The following is a 25,204-nucleotide window of genomic DNA, read 5'->3' on the forward strand; positions in this document are numbered from 1 at the left end:
ATGCATCTACATATTGTACACAGGAAATTATTTCACGTGATCTCGTTTCTGAGATATAACTCTATAAACATTGATCTACCAAAAAAGTACGAAAAAATACGCACTTTTTCATTAATTTCTATTTTTTTCTCACTACATAGTACAAAGAAAATTTTTATGTCTTAAGTATTGAAAAGGCAACATTCCAGCAATTCCAACGAGGTACGACAATGAAATATAAGTTTTGACTGGACGTCACGGCAGCACCGCGAAGTCAAGGGCCTATCTTTATGAAATGGATAGTAGTGACATTTGGTGTCTAAACAGTACAACAGTATTCTAATTTTGACCTCACATGAAAAACATAACCTTATAAATGTTGATTCTTTGTAGAAATCCTGTCGTATTTTATAAATTAAACTTAGGTTTCTATATGCACTACTCGTTATCGCGTCAATGTGTTGAGCAAAGGTCAATTTGCTATCAAATATAAATAACTCCAAGATCTTTGATAGTATTTGGGGTAGACAAGGAAGTGCCACTTATTGTAGACTCTATAGGGAAAGTCAATTGCATTTTCTTTCCTCGTGAAAGATACAGATTTACATTTGGATACATTCAGGACTAATTCATTCTTATCATACCATATTTTAACTCTCTAGATCAGCCTTTCCCAACCTTTTTCAACTTGCGGCACACTACGGGTGTAACTTGAATTCTTGCGGCACATTCATAGATATTATTATTTGTAAATATAAAATACGGTGGTATTTTTTTCTGTGATTAATGATCTTTCTCACAGAGAAGAAAGCTCAATCACTGGTTTTCTCCCGTGGTTAATCATTATGCTTACTTTTCATTCTAATTTAAAAATAGAAAACAATTCAATGAAATATTGGACTCAGGTTTGCAAAACTACGCTTTCTTTTTCGAAAACTGTATCCAACCTTTCATTAAGAAGATAGATCACTAAATAACAAACGAACAAACAAATCTCTTACTTTTAAAACAAAAATGTAGTTAATTTGTAGACATGTTTGCTTTGTCGAAAGTATTGAATGATATTTTAAAATTTCAGGTTATGAAATGGTCTGCAACAATAAAGGAGCAACAATGGTCATAACAATGGTAACAAATACTTTTTTCAACATTGAAATTGTACACGGTATGAAACTTAAAATTGTAGATTCATAGTAGAGGTTCATAGTAATGTGAAATACTAATATACATTTTCCCTTGTATCTTCCAATCTGATTGCTATAGAATTAATAATTTTGTTTCGATTTCCCCGCGTCACACCAGCGGCCCATTCACGGCACAGCAGTGTGCCGCGGCACACCGGTTGGGAAACGCTGCTCTAGATCCTTTGAAGTTTCACGCAGTCATCGGTTGAACTTGCTTTGGAGTATAATTTGAGATCGTCGGCAAAAAGAAGAACTTAAGAAGTTTTAATTCACAGAGGAATATCATTAATGACAAAAAGAAATAACAGGGGACTTAGATTAGATCCTTGAGGGGCTCCCAATAAAGTATTTAACTTTTCAGTAACAAATCCTTTGTATGAAACATATTGTTTTCGATTATGCAAGTATGATATAAGATGCTTCATTGCTTGTTTCGAAAAATTTAGAGATGCCACTTTCAGTAGCAAGACATCATGATCAAGGAAGTCAGATGCCTTGCTAAAATCAGTATAAACGACGTCTACTTTACCGCCTATATCTAATTCTGTTGCTATAAAATTTGTTAAAGTTGATAAGTTTGTCGCAATACATCTATTACGTAAGAAGTCGTGTTGATAAGTTAAAAGAACAGGTTTTACATGATTTAAAATTTGCGCATATAATATACTTCCAAGAATTTTGGCAAAGGGCGACAGAATAGTAATTGGCCTGAAATTTTCTATTTCTCTCTTGTTTCCAGATTTTGCTAATGGACAAACTAAACTTTCTTTCCATTTATCTGGGAAAGTGTTTGTTCTAATAGAAATGTTAAATATAATATGAAGTGGGTATTTAAATATATCATTGCAACCAAGGCAGGATTAAGAGGGAGTGCACTGGTGCAGGTGCATCCCCATTCATTGTAAGTATACACTATCTAAAATGAGAAGCTAGCAGTGAAACTAGCAACACTTTCCCAAGCTTTCTGCCATCACGTTTCCACTTGGGGCTTAAAAGTAAGCATGACTTTACAAAAACAATAGTTTAAGTCGGTTTTCTGAAGGTTGAAGCAAAAGGATTCACCAAGCAAAACAATATTTCTTATTCACCACAGATGCCTAAAGCCATTAAGAAAAATCAAATTTAATTAAAATGTAGTAGTAGTTATTGGTGCACTTCCCTCAGACAATCCTGGATTCGACCTTGACTGCAACCTTTTACAACATAAGGGGGGATGTTATCAGGACAACATGCTTTTAGTTTCAAAGCTCGCATAGCATTTCCGAGTTTTGTTTTATCAAATTGAAAGTTGTCAAATGTATTACATTCGGTCCGATTAGCAAGAAAAGAGTCAACGTTGTATGTGGTGGATACATTGTTGTAAAACTGAATGAAAAAATGTGCAAATGCCTGTGCTATTTCATTGACATCAGGGCCGGATTTCCCAATAGGCCCCGTAGGCCCGGGCCTATGGGCGCAAGCTCCCAAGGGGCGCACGGCCGAGAGGGAAAAAATAAAAAATAACTAGAAATAAAAACAAATAGCCATAACTTAACATATTTTTTGAATTGATTTTAAAAAATCAGGCTAATAAAGCATTCTGATTTTGAAGTTCATTGGAACAAATAATTGTTGGTAAAGTTCACCAACCTTTTGTTAATACATTAACGGTAATTTGTTAAGCCCAGAAACAAGTAAATTCCTCAAAAAACTTGCAATGACAAAATTGCATCGTGGAGTGGTGTTTAAGCAATTAACATATAGGCCTGATATAATTTTTAAAAGGTTTTTAGGCAAGTAACTTTAACCAGACTAGGGGCGGAAAAAATTATTGGGCCTAGGGGCGCTAAAATGCTAAATCCGGCCCTGATTGACATGTTTTATATCATGATCATTGTATGTAAGGGAGTTTGATGACAAATCGCACACCCGGTGGAAGACTGTTACAAGTCAAAATTACACATTTGTGCCTTAGACTTTTAAAGTTTGTTATTCTATTAAAATCGCTCCCTGAAATACTGGTATTTCTGCCATCTAAGGGTAAATTTGTTTTGTTACGTTTAAGCTAAAATACCACCAGGTAGAGTTCGCTCCTCTCTCGAGCAATGATACCTCAAAATTTAAATTTTTTGAGTTGTAACACTCTTCCACCGGGTGTGCGAAATGCTGTGTTTTGCGTTTAATAAAGCTCCAGATCTGGCTCTGGTCTTTTTCGATAGAGCAATCTGAGTTTAAAATAAAAGTTTTGTAGGCTAATTTATGTCAGATTTTATTTCTTTACGCAGTCTCTCAAATCGCGATGATAATATATATTTGTTGATCCCTTTTTCCACTTGTTATGGTGGTATGTCTTGGATTTTATTTTCTTAATTATATTACAAGTAAATCAACATGGATAACTTCCGCTGATGTCTTTTGGGTCGAACGCATACAGAAAATATGTTGTTAATCATTTAATGCAATATTTGCAATATTGTTAATGCAATATTTACATCATCCGATTACGAAAGGCAATCCTAGTTTATATTAGAGAGTTCTATGTACATCTTTTGGAAATCTGCTTTTCTAAAAATAAAACCGGGTTCCTTAACTTCTTTCTTATGTTTCTGCAGGTGGGAAAGAGATAAGTAAAGCTGGGTGATGCCTGTCTTCGTTAGTAACAAGAGAACACTCTTTTATTACAGAAACATCATTAAGATTTGAGATACTAAGTCTAAGATTAGGCCATTACTATTTTGAATGTCATTATGGGACATTAAGTCATCCAGGAACATGAAGTTATTTAAGTCTTTACATTTATTGTTGAAAGTAGGAGGTCAAAATTAGAACATGTTATTTGATTTATGTTAAAGTCCCCTATGCAAAGAACGGTGTTTCCTATTGGAATATTACTCTCAATAAACTCATAAAACAATTCACCTGTCATTACAGTTGAATCCGGAGGAATGTATACTGTATGAATAAACATCTTAGTGAGTGACTAGAGAGCTTGATAATTACACATTCAAAATTTAGATCACAAGAGATCAATTTAGATTGTAATTTTGATATACTGCTATTATCTTTAGCAATGGCTGATATATGGCTTGATTTTGATGTATGGCTTGGCAATTTGTCATATATACATTAGACAAGGCTAGGCCACAAGACTCATTTGTCATATTGACCATTTTCTTCGACGTTCTTTTATCATTTTGCAGCACGTTAGTCCCATCTGAATAAAATCTATGATTTCTAGTAAAAAAAAAGAAAAAGAAAAAGAAAAGTGAAACATGGCTTGCACAAACCTCTTTTAAAACTAACTAAATACCGTTCAGGGAGTTTTGCAGAGGCCGAAACAAATGATAGTCTGACGGCTCCACATCGGGGCTAAATAATGGGTGCATTAAAACTTCCCAGCCAAGTTCCTTCAATTTCTGACTGTCGTTAAAGATGTATGCGGTCTGGTGTTTTCAGTGTGTTGTACTACACCCTTTCGGTTAACAATTCCTGCCATTTATTTTGAATTGCTACGTGTATTCGTGCTAATTGTTGACAGTACTATGGTGTTACTCATGATGATGATGTCCTTCTAACCTCACCACATACACAGCATGATCGTCTTGGGGATCAATATGTCTTTGCCGCAGACTGTGAAGTGTCTCCTTGCTTCGACCACGATCGTTTGCACACATCGTTGTTGTAGTTATCCATTTTCATAACTCATGATTAAAATCTTCAGAAATGGATTGAGTTTACTACGCTGCAGTAGATGGAAATTTGATCAAGCGTCGAGCTTCTTTTTGTAGCCACTTTTCCACAAATTGTTTAACAATGTCTGGTTATTGATGTTTAGGTCATTGGGAATGCCATAACTGCCTACGTGCCTGTCTTATTCGACTTTTGCCAGAATATAATTCACTTTCGATACGATTGGTCGAAAGCACTGCGAGGAGCATCTTGAACATTGAAATTTCTAGATCGAAAGCGACTGACTCATGCTTTGGCAGTTGTTCTTGATAAGACATCTTTCCCGTAAACAGCAAAATAATCTTCACTGACTTAGGTAACATTTGGAGCTTTATCGAAATAAAAGTATAAAACGTAGTGCAGTTTTGCAGAAAATTTACTCGTCTTCACGGTGTAATACATTGCGTTTGATTATAAGAATTGCAGCACTTTTCGCATGTCTACATCTACCACTGTCAGTTGCCAAACGATGTTAGGTCTTAACCGCTACGATTCATACACGTACGCAATTTGGCACACTAAACCATTTTGTGCGAAAGGGCTCAATAGTTTTCAAATGACCTGATTCGTTGCATAGTTTTTAAGTCCTAACTATCGTTTTAAAATTCAGCCGCTGCAGCGCTGTATTTACATCAGTGGCGGCTAATGTTAGTGTTGTAGCGTTGCGTAACGACCAAAGTATTTCAAGAAAAAAAATATTATTATCAAGAGTAGTAAAGAGCAGAAAAATACTTTTTAATACTTGCATATATACTTTAAATAACATATATATATATATATATATATATATATATATATATATATATATATATATATATATATATATATATATATATATATATATATATATATATATTTACTTCTGTAATTGTCCGTTCCGTTAATCCGTTTTAAAAATCGAAAAATAATTCGTCACAGAGTCTCTAATTTATATTGTGTTGCAACGAGCATACAACGGCCAGATTCCTTCTGCGCGGCAATTGGAGCAAATGTTAAGTCTCCTTTTCCCTATCTCAAAAGTTAAAGGGACTGGTCGTTGCAGTGCTTCTGCAACACAGCACGGTTTCCAGTGAACGAGAAGGTTATTGGCGCTAAATAAGATTTCTGAATTTTCTTTCAGTAGCAATTAGCAAATGGAATTTGTTTTCATGCATTCATATTTTTAAATTACGGGACCATACTGAAGCAAATCAATATAATGACAATTAAAAAAGTGATTGCAGAATTACAAAATAAGAAAGAAAATATCTAGTAGAGGAGAAAACAAATGAAAGTAGATCCGCATTTACAAGTTAATTCTTAGCTTATATTGATAATGAAGGCTTCTTCTACAGTAATTTGTGAATCAAATATTAAGTCAGTATGTAAAATCGCTCCCCCCCCCCTCTGTGGATAGTATTTTAGAATAAACATATTTCTTTTATAAAATAAGTATATTTTATACTCTTATTAATTTCCCCATAAAACTGTATGATGGGGAACGCCACATTGAATTTGGGACTAGTTAGCAATGTTCAAGGGCGTAGCCACGAGGGGGGTCCACCCGGTCCGGACCTCCCAAAAATTTCGAAACTTGACTAACACTTGTAGACTTTCTTAACGAACTATGCTTGTTTAACAGAGAAACGATTGATGTAGGATAAATATTTTATTTTAGGCCTCATCATGTACTCTTCTTATAAAAATAATCGTTCAATCATTTTTTTCTAAAAATATAGATGACAGTAAGAAAGAATTACTTATCTTCCTTTCGGGTGCAGTACAAGACATATTCCATATTATATAGACGTATTGGACCTCCCTCAAATACTTTGGACCCCTCCCAGTTAACATTTCTGGGTGTAGAACTGGCAGTCCTGTTTTTTTTTTTTTTTTATGTTCTTTGATTTTTGATTTCTGTTACATGCTGATCCTTCATCTGGCGGGTTTCGAGATTTCCTTTCCAGAACATATCACATTGGTAAGCATTGTTTCGCCTCATGTGGAAGTATATTGTGTTCATCGTGCATTGCGTAACAACCAAAACGGTTGATTTGGAATGTAGTTTTTTTTCTTTTACTCACATGTGTGTGTGTTGATGTATGAATATGTGACATTCGGAATTCATATATACCAGTACCTATTTTGTATCAGTTGATTTGGTTTTTAATTATTAGATTTAATTTTATTGTGTGTGCTTTAATTCTGTACATAACCTACAAACTGAATGAAATGCATACCATGACTTCTGTAAATAACTTACAAAAAAATTGCCCAGCTTTCAACTGAGGAAAAACTTACAATTAAGGCTTAGACAAAACAAGCAAAGTGCAATTCAGGAGTGTGTTCAAAATAAATAAATAAATAAATAAATAAATAAATAAATAAATAAATAAATTTACAGGGCATCTTTGGCAGTATGCACTAGATACATTTCCACAATTTATTTTAAATTTTTCTAGATAAATTGTGAATAAAGCGTGTTCAATGTACATTTTTTAGAACACTAATCTCTGCTACGAACTCTCTTCAGTCAACACTGAAGAGGAATTCGGATCACTGTCAGGGACTGAGTTTGTTAGAATGAATCGTTCGCAATAATCTAGGAAAAATATTTAGTGAATCTATAAAGCTACTGTAATTAATATTAACTGTAGAAAAAATACCTATAACGTCAGCAAAAGACGAAAAGTTTTTTTCCACATGAGAAAGAATTGACACTTTCAAGGAATTGAATGTTCCAAGAAAGGTTATGGCCATTGGTTATGCTTTCCCAACCAGTATGTATTAGGCAGATTTGCTACAATCAAAGAGAGGAGAATGATCTTACTAATTAATTAAGGTGATTAATCGGATTAAATGTTCTGCATTTTTTATTTTTTAAAAACAGAATTTTATTTAATTTAACACGTCACACACGTAGCATTTGCATCTAAAGTTATGCTGATTACTCATTGAGTCAACTTTATATCTTCTGTCTCTTATCGTTCGTACTGCAACATCCGAAACCACAATCCACCGGCCGCCACTGATTTACACCTGTTGGCAAGCCACGGTTGCCATTACGCAAACATTGGATCGTGTTTATGGCTGTCTGTGAATAGTTCAAATGCCTCCGCCGACTGTGAAATATGTGCTATGATTCGTTTTCTTAGTGCTAAAAGAGTGAAAGCGGCTGAAATTCATCGCCAGATTAGTGAAGTGTTTGGGTAAGGCATTGTGAGCAATGGAAACGTACGGAAATGGGTCAGAGCCTTTAAATATTTCCACACGAACGTTCATGATGAGAAACAAAGTAGGCGACCTTCTGTCATCACTAAAGACTTGGTGCAGAAAATTGACGAAAACGTAAAAGAGAACAGAAGTTTTACGATTTCGTCATTACGTAATAAATTTCCTCAAGTTTCACAAAGTGTTCTCTATGAAATTGTGACTCAACGCTTAAATTATCGAAAGTTGTGCTCACTCTGTATACCGAAAATGGTGACGAAGATGCACAAAACCAAACTTTTAGCTAATGCGTTGACTTTTCTTGAGCAGTGCAGTGAAGAAAGTGATGATTTTTGAAAGTAATATTGTCACAGCGACGAAACATGGGTGGCTTACGTTACACCGAAATCGAAGCAACAATCCATGGAATAGCGTCATTCATCATACAAGGAAGTGAAGTTCAAGCAAACAATCTCAGCCCGGAAAACCATGTGTACTGTGTTTTGGGACAGGAAGAGGCTGTTGCTTGTGGATTTTTTGCCTCGTAGTCACACAATAAATTCTACGACGTATTGTGAAACTTTACAAATATGCACTCTGCAATTCAAAACAAAAGACGTGGAATGCTGAGTAAGGACATCATTATGCTTCATGACAATGTCCGTCCGCACACGGCAACTCAAACTCAAAATCTCATCATATCACTTGGTTGGAAGCTTGATCATCCTCCATACAGTCTCGATCTAGTGCCCAGTGACTACCTCATGTTCCTGCATTTGAGAAAGCATCTGGGTGGTCAGCATCACGATGACGATGATGAGGTCAAAACGATCGTGTTGCAGTGGTTGTCAAATAAGGCGGTAAACTTCTATGAGGAGGGTTTTCAAAAGCTTGTTGTATGATGTGATAAGGGCCTTAATATTGGTGGAAACTATGTAGATGAGTATACTAAGGTACATGCTTAATTGTTAAGAAAAGTATACTTGTGTGTGTGTGTTTTTTTTTTTTTTTAATTTCAAAACGGTATTTACTTAAAATCATGCCTCGTAATTAGTGTTTGTAAATTACAGTTGCCATACCAAAATTTTATTTCTAGTTCTTCAATATACAGCTAATGGTCATGGAGACGATAGAATGGAATTTGGCTCCATTTCCTCTTAGAGACAAACGAAGTTGTGACTACACTTTTCGTCCGAATAGATATTCTGTATACATGAACTGGGCATATTTACGAAAGATGGAATTTTTACTAATTATGCAAAATATTAGATGCACTGACTAGTGAATGGTTCAAGAATTCTTAATTGTATTAACAATGTAAAACATTCTAACCCAATCTCGTTTATGTTACAAGTATTTAAAAACTCTTAATTATAACATTAAAAAACAAATTTCTCATAAAGTACTAGCTATGCGAGTGCTACATAATGATTTTGCGTACCTGAATATCCCGATATTGCTCTTTCACATTTACCAATGTGTATCCTCTGTAGCAATGGCCTGGAATATCTTTAGCATATTGCTTATTGATTAGCCTTAAGTATTTCTTATCGTGAGACCTCGATTGAACCTAGGAAGAATTGAAGACTTAATACAGTAATACATAAAAAATATTCCAGAAAAGATCCACATAGTGCTGCTTTTCTTTCAGGTCGAAGAAAAATACAGGGTGAGCACAGAAACAGTTAATTAACATTTAATTGAATATTTACATGAAATTTTGTACAGAGCTCAGTAAACTCAAAGTATTTTCCCACCTATCTTTTCAGAATCCTAGTTCTGACTAGGGCAGCTAGAGGGCAGTAACATCGAAAATGGCGTTCACCCCACAGCAACGAAGCTGGTGCGTTTTACAATTTGCAAAAACAAGCTGTTTTGTGAGAGTGCAGCGTCCACACACAAATCCATTGTGAAGTGGCATAGAACATTTATTGAGACTGGGTGCCTTTGTGATCAAAGAAAAGGACACTCAGGGCGACGTCCAGTCTCCGAGGAAACTGTGGAGCGCGTAAGAGCAGCCTTCGTACACAGCCCACAGAAGTCTACACGTAAAGCTAGCAGAGAGTTGCAGATGCCACAAACAACAGTAAGCAAGATCTTACGTAAGCGTTTGCGGTGTTACCCGTACCGACTGCAGTTGGTTCAGAAGCTATACCCAATGATCAAGTCAGAAGTTATACCCATATGAGTCAATGATCTAGTTCTTTGCAAGTGGCCTCCAAGATCACCTGACCTCACTGTTTGTGACTTCTTTCTGTGGGGAATTGTGAAGGACAAAATGTATGCACCTTCACTACGTGCAACTCTGAACGATCTCCAAGAACGCATCAGTGATGTTGTCAACTCCATCACACCGGATATGCTTCACAACGTGTGGTTGGAGCTAGATTACCGCCTCGATATTTCCCGCGTTACAGGTGGCGCGCATATCGAGTGTTCGTGATTTCAATTATTGCTACAGAAACTTTTTGAGTTTATGTATCACTGTTCAAAATTTCAGCAAAATATTCCTTCGCATATTAAAGTTACACTAATTTGAAACCTGGGACTGTTTCTGTGCTCACCCTGTATATTGTTGATCATTAACAGTTTGATAATTTATTACATTTATTGTCCCTAGATTTCGATAGCATTCTTATGATATGATCTATCGTCCCATTATTTTTGTTATCAAATTTCATAATAACCGTTTCGGATTTCAGCATTATAGTCGGCCAGTACGATTCTATAGTTACTCAAACATTTTTTAAAAGTGACACAAACACAAATTTGGGGCGATATCGATGACTGCAATTTTTAGTATGTGGTTCGTATAAAAGAAACAAACATATATATTAATCATTAAAGAACTCATAATACTGTATAATAAAATCACCATTTCACTATGCAAACTTTAATTTTATCACAAATGAAACATAGACACCTCTGGAACTCTGAACACTACGGACTGGCAATGAAACGATTTTCCCATGTACTGAACAGTGGCGGATCCAGGGGGGCGATTGCCTCCCCAGAAGAAGAAACTTTATTATTTTATATATATATATATATATATATATATATATATATATATATATATATATATATATAACCCCATTCCAGAGTTTGGACATCTTAAGGGTAGTTCTAAGTAGCAGTATTCCAACCCACAGCCCCCAGAAGTCCGTCCTGGATCCGCCCCTGGTGCTGAAGAAATGAATCCCGCGCCATCTTGGTGATCACACCTCTTTTTCACACTATTATTTATTTAGATTTTAATACATTCATAGAAATAAAGGATAGCACATTTATAATAATGTCAAATGAAGCAAATGAAACATTAATTAAAGCTTTTTAGAGGTGCTCAACTTCGTGTTACACTCCTGTGATTCAGGGATGCCAATTCAGTTACGAAGGTATAAAAGCAGGACCAATGAGAGTTTTACATTGATATCATTTTCCACAACTATCCAATAATGATATACAGGGTTCATTATGAAAGTAATGAGTATGATGCTACCCTGACCCAACAATCCACCGCAGCGCGCGCTGCCGGCGCGGAAAAAGTAGTAGGTAGTCTGTCCTTCCAAACGCGCTAGGAGTCAGTCTGCTGCGAGCAGTGACAGCGTGTGGATGTCGATCCTCGTGAAGCACGTTTTTACAAGTTGTAACACGGCGTGATGAGGGTTCGCTCGAACAACGCTACGCCATAAAATTTTGCGGCAAGTTGGGTGAGAATGCTACGGAAACTTACCAGGTGCTGAAAGAGGCCTACAAGCAGGAGTGTTTGTCAAGATCCCAGGTCGGAAAATGGCACAAGTCGTTCAAGGAGGGTCGGGAGGAGGTCGCTGACGAGCCCCGTTCTGAACGCCCTACAACGGCCAGGACCGATGACAACGTTAACCGTGTGCGTGAAGTGTTGCGCTCAGACCGGCGTGTGAGCATTCATCAAATCGCGGACACCCTAAACATGTCAACATTTGCGGTACATGGGATAGTGACCGAGTACCTGCAAATGCGAAAGGTCTGTGCGAAGCTTGTGCCGTAGGTGTTGACGAACGAACAAAAAGAACTTCGAGTTTTGCGCTGCAAGGAGTTGTTGGCATTGTGTGAAAGTGATTCGGACTTTTTAGACTCGGTCGTAACTGGAGAAGAATCCTGGATGTTCAAATACGATCCAGAATCCAAAAGGCAGAGTGCGGAGTGGCACGCCTCATCCTCCCCCCCAAAAAAAAGGCGCGCATGAGCAAATCCCGAATCAGAACCATGCTCATGGTCACCTTCGACGTTCGAGGAATCATCCATTTCGAGTTTGTGCCACCAGGACAACCTGTAAACGCAGGATTTTATCTAGAAGTGCTCAAGAGACTGAAACGCAGGGTCGCCCGCGTTCGAAGTGACATCAAAGACTCAATGAAACTCCACTACAACAATGTACTAAGTCACACCGCCTTCCTGGCCCGGAGCAGAACCCCAGTGGTCCCCCACCCCTCCTATAGTCCTGACCTGGCTCCTAGTGACTTTTTTGTTTCCCCGTTTGAAGAGACACTTCAAAGGAAAACATTTGGACTCCGTGCAGAACATTCAATCCCATGTTACAAGGTTTTTAAAAGCCATTCCAGCCGAGGACTTTAAAGATGCTTTCCAGGCGTGAAAAACACGTCTCCAGAAGTGTATCAATGCAGAAGGAGCGTATTTTGAGGAATTTTAAAGATTTATAACAATCGGAACAGTGAAACAGTTTTTCTAAAGCAATGCTCATTACTTTCATAATGAACCCTGTATAACAGTAAGTTAGTTCACTCACACGTATACACTGTTTCTTATGTCACGGCAAATGAGACTAATAGAGGAAATTCTCGTGTTGTTTTGCTTTATAATGTTCGCTAAAATACCCTGCTTTGTTCCCGTGAAATAGAACGTATCGACCCTTTATAGATATGTTACAACGCAGTAAGGATCATAGGCGTAACTGACGAAGGGCCAGGCTCTCTCGAGAAGCAAGGCTGCCCATCCCTAGAATTCTTTTATTGGACGAAAATAATGTGATAAGTTTACTTCAATTTACGCAAAACCCTTTTAGTGGCATTTGCATTCCACATTGTTCCCCCAATCCATCATTTAAAAAAAAAAAAAAAAAAAAAAAAAAAAGCTTTGGTGCCTGAATGTAATGAAAGTGGCTGGACTACAATGCCAGTGAGTAGTACAGTGGTTTCTAGATTTAAACAACTATATTAATTCACATGATTTTATTGTGTCAAGTAATTAACATTCTTAAAAAATATTTTTTTCAGTTTATACATAGTAAGAAAGTTTATTATTATTATTATTATTATTATTATTATTATTATTATTATTATTATTATTATTATTACAGAAGGTTGTTCGCTGTATATCCGATAGTTTTCGATTCGGTGCTGCCACTTGGCGTATCATGCTGAAACTATGGGTTTGCTGGCGGGAGTAGTGTTGTATTTGACCTTGTAGATACGTGAGTGTTATCAAATGGCACTGAAAATCAACCGGTATTGGGAACGTTACGTATTGACTCTTTCCCATGCTAAGTTTTCGTACGTTCGCATTGTAAAACAATATTGAGAGAATGGGTTAACTCTCGGGGTGACTAACTGCGAAAGCTATTGTGGTCCGTTACGTACAGCATAGTCCCCTTGCGAAACATTCACCATGAAAACAACCAGGACAATGGCTGCAAGCGAAGTAACACCCGTAGGGCTAAGAGGAATCCGTCGATTGGCGTGCCAAGAAAACCCTCCAATCTAACATGATATGGGTCACAGATTCCACCTCGCACCGTCAATTGTGGACAAAACAATTCACAAGCGCCTCAGGTTGAAGTGTGAGCGGAAAGCCCGTGTACACCACCTGCTACTGCGTCACATTGCCGAAGACGTAAGACGAACTGTATGAAAAGTACCTGGCGGGTTCCAAATGAAAAAAGTTGTCACAATAGATGAATCACATGTCCATCTCATTGCTGGTGATCACATTCGAGCCATAACATACCGTGACATTGACGCCAAGGGCGCAGCAACTTTGTTTGTCAGTGCAGATACGCAAAGTGACAAAAACGAGAAAGGTGGATACAAAATACTTCCAAGAATCCATTTTAAGATCTATTTATCGGAAAGACATCCCACAATTGTATGGAATGGACGCGAACCAGGTGATGATCCATATAGAAAGGCTTCAAGCCATACTGCCAGAACATTACTACGATTTTTATCAGGAAATGGCAGAGGAATTAGGAATTCATGTCATTCCATTTGAAGATATTCCTCTGAAAAGCACTGAAGTCAGTCCAATGCATGTTTGCGCGTTTGGACTTTTTGAAAACACGTCTTCAACATCACCGCCCACACACATTGGATGGCCTGTGGAAAGCGTGCAGGAAGAAGTGGGACAGAATTCCCATGCCTGTACTGCGCTGGACCTTGCTGCAATGGAAACTGTGATGGTGTGTGTTAATTCAAAATGCCGGGGGATCCAATAGAACATGATCAGTGGTGGCGGTGAGGTATCTCTTAAGGTGAGCACCCGTCAAAAATGATCGGATATAAAGCGAACAACCTTCTGTAGTAGTAATAATAATAGTAGCAGTAGTAGCACTATATTATTGCGTGGTAATTTATGAATCGTTTAGGATGATTGAAAGCTTAGACGACTTTGAAAATGCATCACTGGCTGACTCATTTGCTGAAGTTTTAATAAGGAAATGATTTTAAATGGGAACAAGATTACTTTTAGTTTCAAACATAGGACTATAGAACGAAAATTTTGGAGGTACCATTTAATTTATTACTTAGTCTCTTATAAGTGAGAACATTTATGTGCAATGAAGAATTTAGGAAATATTAATCATTTACCAGAAATTGTGTGGATCTTGAACCGTAAAATTCAAGGAGTAGTCTGACACATATGTGCCCATTTTACTAACGATTTGCTATTTTGTTGAAAAATGTGAATATAACTAGATATGATATCTGTTTTATTTGTTTATACTGTATTTTCAATAACATTTTCTTTTTCTGAAACCGCACTTTTTATTCACTTACTCAAGCAATTCCAAAATGTACTCCAGTTTCATCCATGGTAGTGCACTGGCGCAAACCCTGGGGGAATGAGGGGGAAATGTCCCCTCCAATCTTGGAACTGAAGGGACTGACCCTCCTAATAATCAGATTTGAAACGTGTTTATTTGGGGGAAACAAATGTGATGATTTGTGTCCGATTGCCACAAATGAAAGTGAGATGAAATTGATGTCCTCCCAGAATAAGCCTCAAATCTGCCCGCCTCCCAATGTTGAAGACAACTCTGCTCCCTGATCCTCCACAGGGTTCTTTTTCAACTTCAGAAATATTTTGAACATCGCTTAACAAAAAAAAAAAAAAGTCTTACCTCCCCCCCCCAATGTTCAAGACAGATTATCGCTGCTGGGTAGTTGAATACGATTTCTGAAAATACAGATTTTAATTCATCTCCTACATGTTGAACAATGATTCCTGAAAAACTATTCCTAATTTATTATCCAGAAATTCATAAATTAGTGCTTCTAATTTATACGTTGGAAAGTTAAATTAAAAAAAAAAAAAAAAAAAAAAAACACTGAAAGGCTTCCTTTCGTAGAGGTGACGAATACTCTTTCAGTGTCATTAGTGTATTTACTAGTAATAACAACCACAGACCACCTACTACTATTTTGCGAAAAAAACGACATTTTACTCTCCACATACCGGTACATTTCTTTGTAGCCCTCATACCGGAAGTTGTCATCTCTACTGGTCCGCATTTTTCAATAGCTTACAAGCCTGAAATATATCGGCAAACCAAGAAATAATATAGGAAGTATAAATGCAACAAAACCCTAAATAAAATGGGATTTATATTGGCCACCTTGTTCTGCTGAATGATGGACTACGAGTATTGTACCAGCACCAGGAAGATGAACGCCCAACAGTCAATTGTAGTCCGTTTGCAATGAGTAGCCCAGTCATTTTGTTGAAGTGCCGTATAGACGAACTTGTGATGAACTATTCATTCTATGTGCAATACATTATGGTGATTAACGGAAGTGAATGATTATGAAATAACTGGAGAAATGAGAATGTGGAAGGAAACAAGAATCTCGAGAAAACCCATGGATCCTATGTCCACCACAAACTATGTGGCCGGGCATCGAACCAGGGACCCGTCATATCGGAGATTATCGCTCTACCACTGACCCCCCATGCCCCCATATGGACTAATAATACAACAACAAATCAAGTATAAACTATGCTGAAAAACTTACACATCTAGAGATTAGAAGAAGTGACTTACCTCATCTAGTGTCTTTTGTACATCTTCTTTCGTTGAACCAGACGCTATGACTAATATGGGTGTCTCTTCTTTCTCCACATCAGAAAGCTTTCTGCTATTAGTATCATTACAGTCATTGGAACTCATAGCGAAGAAATCTCGTTTCAATTTCTTTTTCTGCTATAATTTGTGTAATGAGTGGAGAATTTTAAAATTAGAACAGCTCTTTGCTTATGCTCTTCAGTTAAAGAATATATCGGGTGTTGCAAATAAGTGTTATAACTCTTGCGAGGTGACTCCTGCCACTGAGACAAGAAAAAAAGTTCTCTTGAACTTTCGGCTATCGGACATAGTTTCGGATCTACAAGGTGCCGAAAGCGTGGGAAAATGACTTTCGGACTCCAATAGTTCGGAAACTATCCAACGTAAAGAGGGCGGGTAAAAAATCACTGAAGAAGTCATACCTGCTGTATTGAATTTTGCATGTTTCACAATTATACCATGCACGCGCAAGGGATTCCCCAAAGGAACGTAGGGAGTCCCGGATAATCTGCCAAATGAAAATTAGTCTAAATGGATATGAATTGATAGGGTTTCTACCAGGTAATAATAATTCGTTTGTATTAAGTCGATATCTGGAACAAATACAAAATGGCGGACATCTTCATGCCCGTTGAGTGTGGTTGCATAATCGCCAGGTACGGATGCTGGCCAACAGTGACATTCTGAGTATTAATTGTACGAATTTCTACTCAAATGCTCTAGAAAGACATCTGGAGTGTCGGTAGAGATTAACAGATGAAGCTGGGTGATTCACACGTGTGGAAACACTTAACGAAATATGCCCGGAAATGCACTCATACTCAGTAAACCTGAGTTCAAAGCGTCGGAAATATAAGGATTACCGTCAAGAGCATGAAAGCCATTGCCGATTCACCAGTAATATTCCACCAAACCGATACAAAATGACGTGCACGGTTGCATACCATTAAAGATGCAAGAACTGATGCCAAGTTGAAATTGTGCAAGGGGACTCACAAAGAAACCTTGTAAACTAAATGAATGTCACTAGTGGGATCGCATGATAGATATTGAAATGTGGCCAATGTGTTGATATCAACATCTAGCTAATGGACAAATGTCAACATGTCCCACTACTGCTCGGACACCGTTCCACGTGCGAAAAATAGGAAAATAACTACTCGGGTCTTGAATCTGAGATCTTGGGCTTCCAGTAGGATTGGAAACTGTGACCACGCGAGCGAAAGCGAGCGCTCTAGCCCTGGGGCTTCGAGGGAGCCTCACTTTCTCTGTATTCATTTCTTTGAAGAGACCCTCTTTGTTTGGCAAGCGCTCTTCTACAACCTCCCGACATGCTTGTGTATTTCATTTTGTTACTCCTACTGCACAGTGTAAACAATCAGAGCTTTAAGACCTTTCTTCCTATTTCTCATGTCGTTTTATTTTCCATATGTATAGTGTTCCAGCAGTAGTGTTACATCATGTGCCAAATTGGTTCATTTTCGTCTTTGTCTTGGCATGTGCACTGTGTGTAAGATACAAATTTCTGGAGGTATTTTCCTATATTTCGAGTACGTCATATGTCCCAGAAGACGTGGGACATGATACAAGTTTGTTATTTTCACACTCTATCAGAATTTGAACCATGGATTAAAAGACTTCTTTTAATATATGTCGACTGTGTGACAATGTCCCAAAGAGGGACATTGATACAATCGTGTTCTAGTTACGTTCTACCAAAAAGTGCACCAGATGTAATAGCAGAATGTACAACGTTATTTTCCTAGTTTTCGCACTTGGGACGGTGTCCCAGCAGCAGTGGGACATGTTGACATTTGTCCATTATCTACATGTTGATATCAACACACACATTGGCCACATTTCAATATCGATCATGCGATCCCACTAGTGACATTCATTTAGTTTACAATTTTTCTTTGTGAGTCCTTTGCTCAATTTCAACTTGGCATCAATTCTTGCATCTTTATTGGTATGCAACTATGCACATCATATTGCATCGGATTGATGGAATATTATTGGTGAATCGGCAATAGCTTTCATGTTCCTGATGCTATTCCTTACATTTCCGACGCTTTGAACTCAGGTTTACTTAGTATGAGTGCATTTCTGGACATATTTCGTTAAGTGTTTCCACACATGTGAATCACCCAGCTTCATCTGTTGTTCTCTACCGACACTCCAGATGTCTTTCTAGAGCATTTGAGTAGAAATTCGTACAATTAATACTCAGAATGTCACTGTTGGCCAGCATCCGTACCTGGCGATTATGCAACCACACACAACGGGCATGAAGGTGTCCGCCATTTTGTATTTGTTCCAGATATCGACTTAATACAAACGAATTATTATTACCTGGTAGAAACCCTATCAATTCATATCCATTTAGACTAATTTTCATTTGGCAGATTATCCGGGACTCCCTACGTTCCTTTGGGGAATCCCTTGCGCGTGCATGGTATAATTGTGAAACATGCAAAATTCAATACAGCAGGTATGACTTCTTCAGTGAATTTTTTACCCGCCTGTAAAGGTGCAGAAAACGTACCTGTAAAGGTGCAACATTACATTTCCGAAAACAAAAATTGGTATGTACAATAATGGTCTCCCGGATAGGCCACCTTTAAATGCCATGCATTGAAATTCACTTTATTATATTTTATTGTCACATTAATTATCAATTATGTAATTTATTTCCGTAAATATCTTAAATAAATCTTCATTTTTGGTGTGGGGTATATTTCTTGTTTTCTTCACTAAACATATTAATACATTTGAGATTTTATATTTTATATTATGAATGCTGAAAAATACCTGGAAATGTTTAAAAATTTGTATGGTCTTCAATTTCTGAATAGGATGAGTCACATGAACTGTTATTTATGCAGAATGGAGCTCTCCCTCATTATGCCTTGCCTGTAAGACAATGACTTGATGATGGTTTCGCAGGACACTAAATAGGTCGCCGGGATCCCATAGAATGGCCAGCGCGAAGTCCAGATCTCCCCTCATGAGATTTTTTTTTTAAAATAGGGGTGGGCTAAGAAAGAAGAGTATAGCAGTAACCACAAACTGTAGGCGAACTTGAGAATAAGATTCGTGAAGCCATAAGTGATGTTCCTGCTGAGGTCTTGAAGGTCGTAGCAAACGTACACTCATGTCCAAAATGATTGTCACATATCTATAACTGTCTTCTTGTAAGAATATAATTTGATAATGATTTTGCAGGGTACTTTTAATATCGACACTGTGTGTATAATCGAGAAATGTATATTTGTGGTAAATTTCATAGGAAAAGAATTATAAAAATGAAAATTAGAACGAGTAAAACAAAACGTTGTTAAATGGACAAGAAAGTTTTATTTTCGTTTCATTGTTCTTATTTACTGCTCTTTTGACATGAAATTTGCCACATACATGTCTTTACCGATTATACACATACTAACATTATAAGAAATACCGGGCGAATTCGTTATCAAATTATATTCCTACAACAACACATTTATAGACATTTGACAATAATTTTGGACATGAGTGTACCTGTTCATTCGAGATAGTGCCTAGAAATAACGGTATATACTAAATTAAATCTTTGCAAAAAATTTTACTAAACTTTTTATCTAACTAAACTAAACTAAACTAAACTAAAAAAAAAAAAACTAAACTAAACTATGAATCGTGACTCTATGCTCATACAGGTAAAAACAGTTTTCCATCAATTTATCGATACGTACATCAGTGCTACTCGCAACCGAGCAACTTTGCAAAAAATTATATTTATACCTACAATATTTTAGGAGGGAAAATATTTAAATTACGGAGTTACTTTCTGCCCACCTTGTGTATTAATTATTAATTGTATATTCATTGTAAATGTAAATGTATATTAATTGTATATTAATTATTTATTTACTGCGCTATAACTGAAATGTAAGTACACTACTATCTTTCACTTAGTTCATATTATATAATCAAATGAAATAATTCTACTGTATAAACTAATATACACTGAAGCAGAAGCGCCCGAAGAAAATTTTCTAGGGAGGGGTCCATTCCATGGTTGCTATATTACGTCTAATATTTAATATACGCGGTTTGCTATATTGCGTACACATTTTCGTGAGTCGGGCCCCACCCTGCTCTCCCCTTCGGGCTCTCATGCATTGAAGAAATAGTTAAGCAAAGTATATGTTACTGCCATCATCATGGTCTTATAAAATATTTTTGTGCTTTTTTTAAAATTTTATTTTACATACAGTAGGTTGATGTCTTATTATTGTCAAATATACACTCTGAATTTACAGACAAATAAAGCAAGCTAACTCCTTTATGAAAGTTTTTACCTTTTTCTTCTTTGCTGTGAGTGTGGCTTGACACGCAGGAAGAGCGCTAGGAGATACACCCCCGAATTTACAGTATGCTATAAATTGTGCCGAAAAGATTTTTTTAAATGAAAAAGTTCTCAAAGCTGGTCTCATATTAGTTCGGTGCTGGAAAAACTAATTTATTATATTCCTAAGAACTAAGACAAGCAGTTATATGGGTTGAGAGAAACGATATCACTTAATACAGGGTAATTATTTCGTTTGGTATTCAAAGGAGTGAATATTCCTAACATGGAAACATATAAATACAATATGTTGCTTTGTGGGACGTAGAAATGTTGGAGGTAAATATACGAAAGCTAGAGAATTTTTACAATACTGTCCCTTCCTTGTGAACAAAGATCTTATAAAGCATCATGCCTTACAGATCATGCTATCAGAACTATCTCTGCAACCCTAAATAGATATGAGGTTCGAATTGGTCTCATACATGGTGCCAGTTATCCTTCAATTTGAATATACTTTCGAATAGAGAGACGGATATTTATTTTTTGTATTTTAGGTAGTGTAGTACTTATGTTTACTTTCGCCACTGAAGAAAAAAAACCCTTTTTTTAGAATAAAGAAACTATGACTTGTTTGGTAGTATTACATTTGGAGAAAAATATTAATATTGTATATTAATTAAAATTGCAAAATGCCTTAAAGCAAGTACTTGTTAACTTAATAATTTCTTTAACACAAGATACATATTTACTTACATATACAGATTTTAGTAATAACTGAAATGAGATCAGTTTTTGCACAACTAACAGAATAAACTACACAAAACATTCACAGTTTAGAGATATTTTAACAGAAACAGGAAAGACTATATGGTATAAACTCATTAATTATGTACCCCCTCCTTCTTTATTTGCTTCCTTTTATCAATTTTGTAACGACCTTCTCATGAACTTTTGTTTTCAAAGGTTGTTTGCTTCACAGTCATTAGAATAATAACTTTCTGGGTCAACGATCAGTGTACATTTATATATACGCACACAAATGATGTCATATAACAACTGTATTATGGAATTAATAATATTTCTGACAATGGAAGATATTTCACTCTACTGCAGGCCTAGATTTTTCAACAGCTATTACAGAAGCCAGGGTTCTATTTGCAAGCTTCCTAGAGTAATGGAATTCTGCAATGCAAACAGATTTGCACAATTTTTTTTTGGGGGGGGGAGGAGATAATGTAAAGCTATCACTATGAAAAAAGTTATCATAGTTTCGCTTTCTTTTTGGTCGTTAAATCATAATATTTCTTTCTTTTACTACTAGAACCAATATACTGCTGTTTGTAAAAATTACAAGAAGAAATGACGGGAATACAACCGAATTCACGGCGGGTATTTGCCAGAAATTTTCTTCAGGGGGTGTAATGAATTGGAGAGGGTGTGTGGATTGTAATGATACGTTTTATGTATATAAAAAAGAAAGTTCTTAAGCATATTTTTGTTAATACTACATACACATTACAAATTTAGCATAATATCTTTAAAAGGATTGCATTATTTGCTTTAGTTATGAATAGAAGAAAAGAAAAATCCTTTCATTTTTATTTGCTATGAGGACATTTTGTTATTCTCACTCTCACGCACACACATACATATACTTGCTCCATATTATATATATATATATATATTTGGTCTAGGAATTAATTCGTGCGGGTGGACAAGAGATGGCGCAACGAACGGAGCGTCCCACAGTTCCGTGTATCCACACATGTGTTGCAAACCCCTGTCATCGCGTATCGTTCGTAGTATAGGGCAGTGGATTAAAGCGTCAACAACACCAGTTTGTAGTTAAGTGAACATGGCGCAATTTGTGCCTGATAAAGTGTTTTTGCGGGGTGTCCTGCTGCATTACTTTAACATGCAGAAAAGTGCGACTGAAAGTCATCGTATTTTGGTGGAAGTGTATGGTGACCATGCTCTAGCTGAGCGAACGTGTCAGAAGTGGTTTGCACGGTTTAGAAGTGGTGATTTCGGCTTGGCAGACCAAGAGCGAGCTGGACAGCCAAAAAAATTTCAAGACGAAGAATTGACAGCATTGCTCGAGCAGGATTCGTGTCAAACGCAGGAACAACTTGCAGCAGCATTAGGCGTTGATCAAACAACAGTCTCCAAACGCTTGATAGCCATGGGAATGATTCAAAAGATGTCACATTGGGTTCCACATGAATTGAAAGACAGAGACGTTGAAAGACGAAAAACCATTTGTGAATTGCTGCTTCAACGACAGAGCAGAAAGGGGTTTCTGCATCGAATTATTACGGGTGATGAGAAGTGGATCCATTACGAGAACCCTAAACGAAAAAAGGCCTGGGTGAAACCAGGTGAACCAGGTCCATCACAACCAAAACGAGATATTCACTGTGCAAAGGTTATGATGTGCATATGGTGGGATATGAAAGGTGTGGTGTACTATGAGCTGCTGCAACCGGGTGAAACTATGAATGGAGAACGTTATCGACGACAATTAATGCGTTTGAAGCAAGCTCTGGCCAGAACACGACCAGAATGGGAGAACAGACATGATAAACTTATTGTTCAACATGATAACGCTCGCCCACATGTCGCAAAACCGGTCAAAACCTATTTAGAAAATGTCGGATGGGAAGTTTTACCCCACCCGCCGTATTCACCAGACGTTGCTCCTTCGGACTACTACTTGTTCGATTGCATGAACAACGATTTGATTGGACAGCGGTTTACTTCTTCAGAAGATATCGAAACATGGGTCTCTGACTGGATCGCTTCCAAGGATGAGGACTTCTTTCGCTACGGAATCCGTACATTGCCTGACAGATGGGCGAAAGTGGTGGCTAGCGATGGACAATATTTTTCTTAAGGTATTTATGTATTTTGTGTTTGTACTACAGCTTCAATGTGTGCGTACCAACCGCACGAATTAATTCCTAGACCAAATATATATATATATATATATATATATATATATATATATATATATATATATATATATATATATATATATATATATATATATATATATATATATATATACAAGGTCCGTCGACCCTACTGTTTCGCGCTTTTACAGGCCCTTTCATAACTAGCTGTTTCTGCGTAGCCACTTTCTCCAGCTGTAGTGTGACGTCCCCGCGGTGAAGCAGAGACAAATATCGTAGGCTAAGCCAATGTTCCGCCATACCGATTTGCAAAGGAAAACAAATTTTAAAATGCGATAAAACTAGACTACATACAGATACAATACGTACTCACTTTAGGGTTGTGCAGCACTTGAAGAATAGCTTTGCATCCACTATCTTAAAAGCATCCTTCTTCCGAAGTTCCCGTGTTTTTCTACTCAAAAACCGAATTCTGAAGAATGTCCTAGCCTTGTCGAATAGTTTCAACATAGAAGTCTTTCTTAGGACATCAAATGGTCGGCCAATCACATTCTTTTGTTTTCGACTTTTTTTTTGTAAATTTTTAAAAATACATTTTCTTATTTTTTGTTGCTTCCATCCACCGGGAAGAAGGTAAAATGAGACCACAACATAGCCTCACATGGCCACCATTCAATTTGGAAAGAATTGCAACTATGTTTAATCCTAAGACTTCAACTTTCGATATGATTTCGAAGTTTAAGTTTTTATTCATAGTCTTATCGGAATTTTCATACATTGACTGTTTCCATACATCTATCAAGCCTCGAATCATTGCCACCTGGACATTTCTGTGTCATTCCAAAATTAAGTAAACCTGTTCGTCAGAGGACACGCGCCTATTAACATTCATTTCATCAAATATAAGCACTGAAAATTTCTTCACACTCTTTAAGCAGCGCCCTTGCTCCGTCAAAATTTTCAAAACTGGTGTAAGAATACCACGATAAAATGGTTATTTTTGCATGCAATGTCGAAGTGTTGACACATTGGGTACGCGGATTAGAACATGTGACCGCAGATGATTGTATAATTTATCACTGTGGCGCGTTGTGTTAATGCACGAATAATATCTTAATCAGTCCATCTGTTTCTTCTTACCATTTATTAGCATATTTACTTGGCCCTGTATAAAACTTTTTCGTATTATATCCACCACCGGTTATTAACCACTCTATTGAAACGATCACAATATTATATTTTAGAACCGGACTTTGAAATTAATTCTTTATTATATTTGCTTTCCAATTCTTTTAACTTCGTTTGTAAATATAGACTATTATTTTAACTTTGTACATACTGACAGAGTTTAGTTTTTCGTTGGGCCGCGGTGGCTCAATGGTAGAGCGTTCACCCCTGGTGCATGCGTCTTTGGTTCGATCCTTGTGCGCCAAGTGAACTTTGGGGCGGACAAACACTGTGTGCGTGGGGTTTCCCGGGGTTCTCCTGTTTCCTCCCACTTTCTTTATTCCACTATTTCATTCATTTCTCATCATCACCGTATCCTTTAGGTTAGCCCGCATAA

The 25,204-nt window shown here is 36.9% G+C and overlaps 1 protein-coding gene across 4 annotated transcripts in view; it reads right to left on the minus strand.

The window, feature by feature from the left end:
* The window catches only part of LOC145672450 (fatty acid synthase-like), a 41,581-nt gene extending 19,831 nt beyond the window's left edge, over window positions 1–21,750 (minus strand). Inside the window, exons 1-5 of one of the 4 annotated variants that reach the window (XM_081741609.1) lie at window positions 21,482–21,750; window positions 19,936–19,955; window positions 19,210–19,435; window positions 16,378–16,536; window positions 9,502–9,630 (exon numbers count right to left, since the gene is read on the minus strand). In XM_081741609.1, coding sequence (XP_081597735.1) covers window positions 9,502–9,630; window positions 16,378–16,503 — 255 coding nt within the window. In that variant the 5' untranslated portion in view covers window positions 16,504–16,536; window positions 19,210–19,435; window positions 19,936–19,955; window positions 21,482–21,750. Of the gene's footprint in view, window positions 1–9,501; window positions 9,631–16,377; window positions 16,537–19,209; window positions 19,672–19,935; window positions 19,956–21,481 lie in introns of those variants that run through there. The other 3 variants (XM_081741613.1, XM_081741610.1, XM_081741605.1) reach the window with 3 other exon arrangements.
* Window positions 21,751–25,204: the final 3,454 nt, after the last annotated feature.

Source organism: Thermobia domestica, chromosome 2 (assembly GCF_964235325.1).
Source record: "Thermobia domestica chromosome 2, izTheDome1.hap1.1, whole genome shotgun sequence".
NCBI lineage: Eukaryota > Metazoa > Arthropoda > Insecta > Zygentoma > Lepismatidae > Thermobia > Thermobia domestica.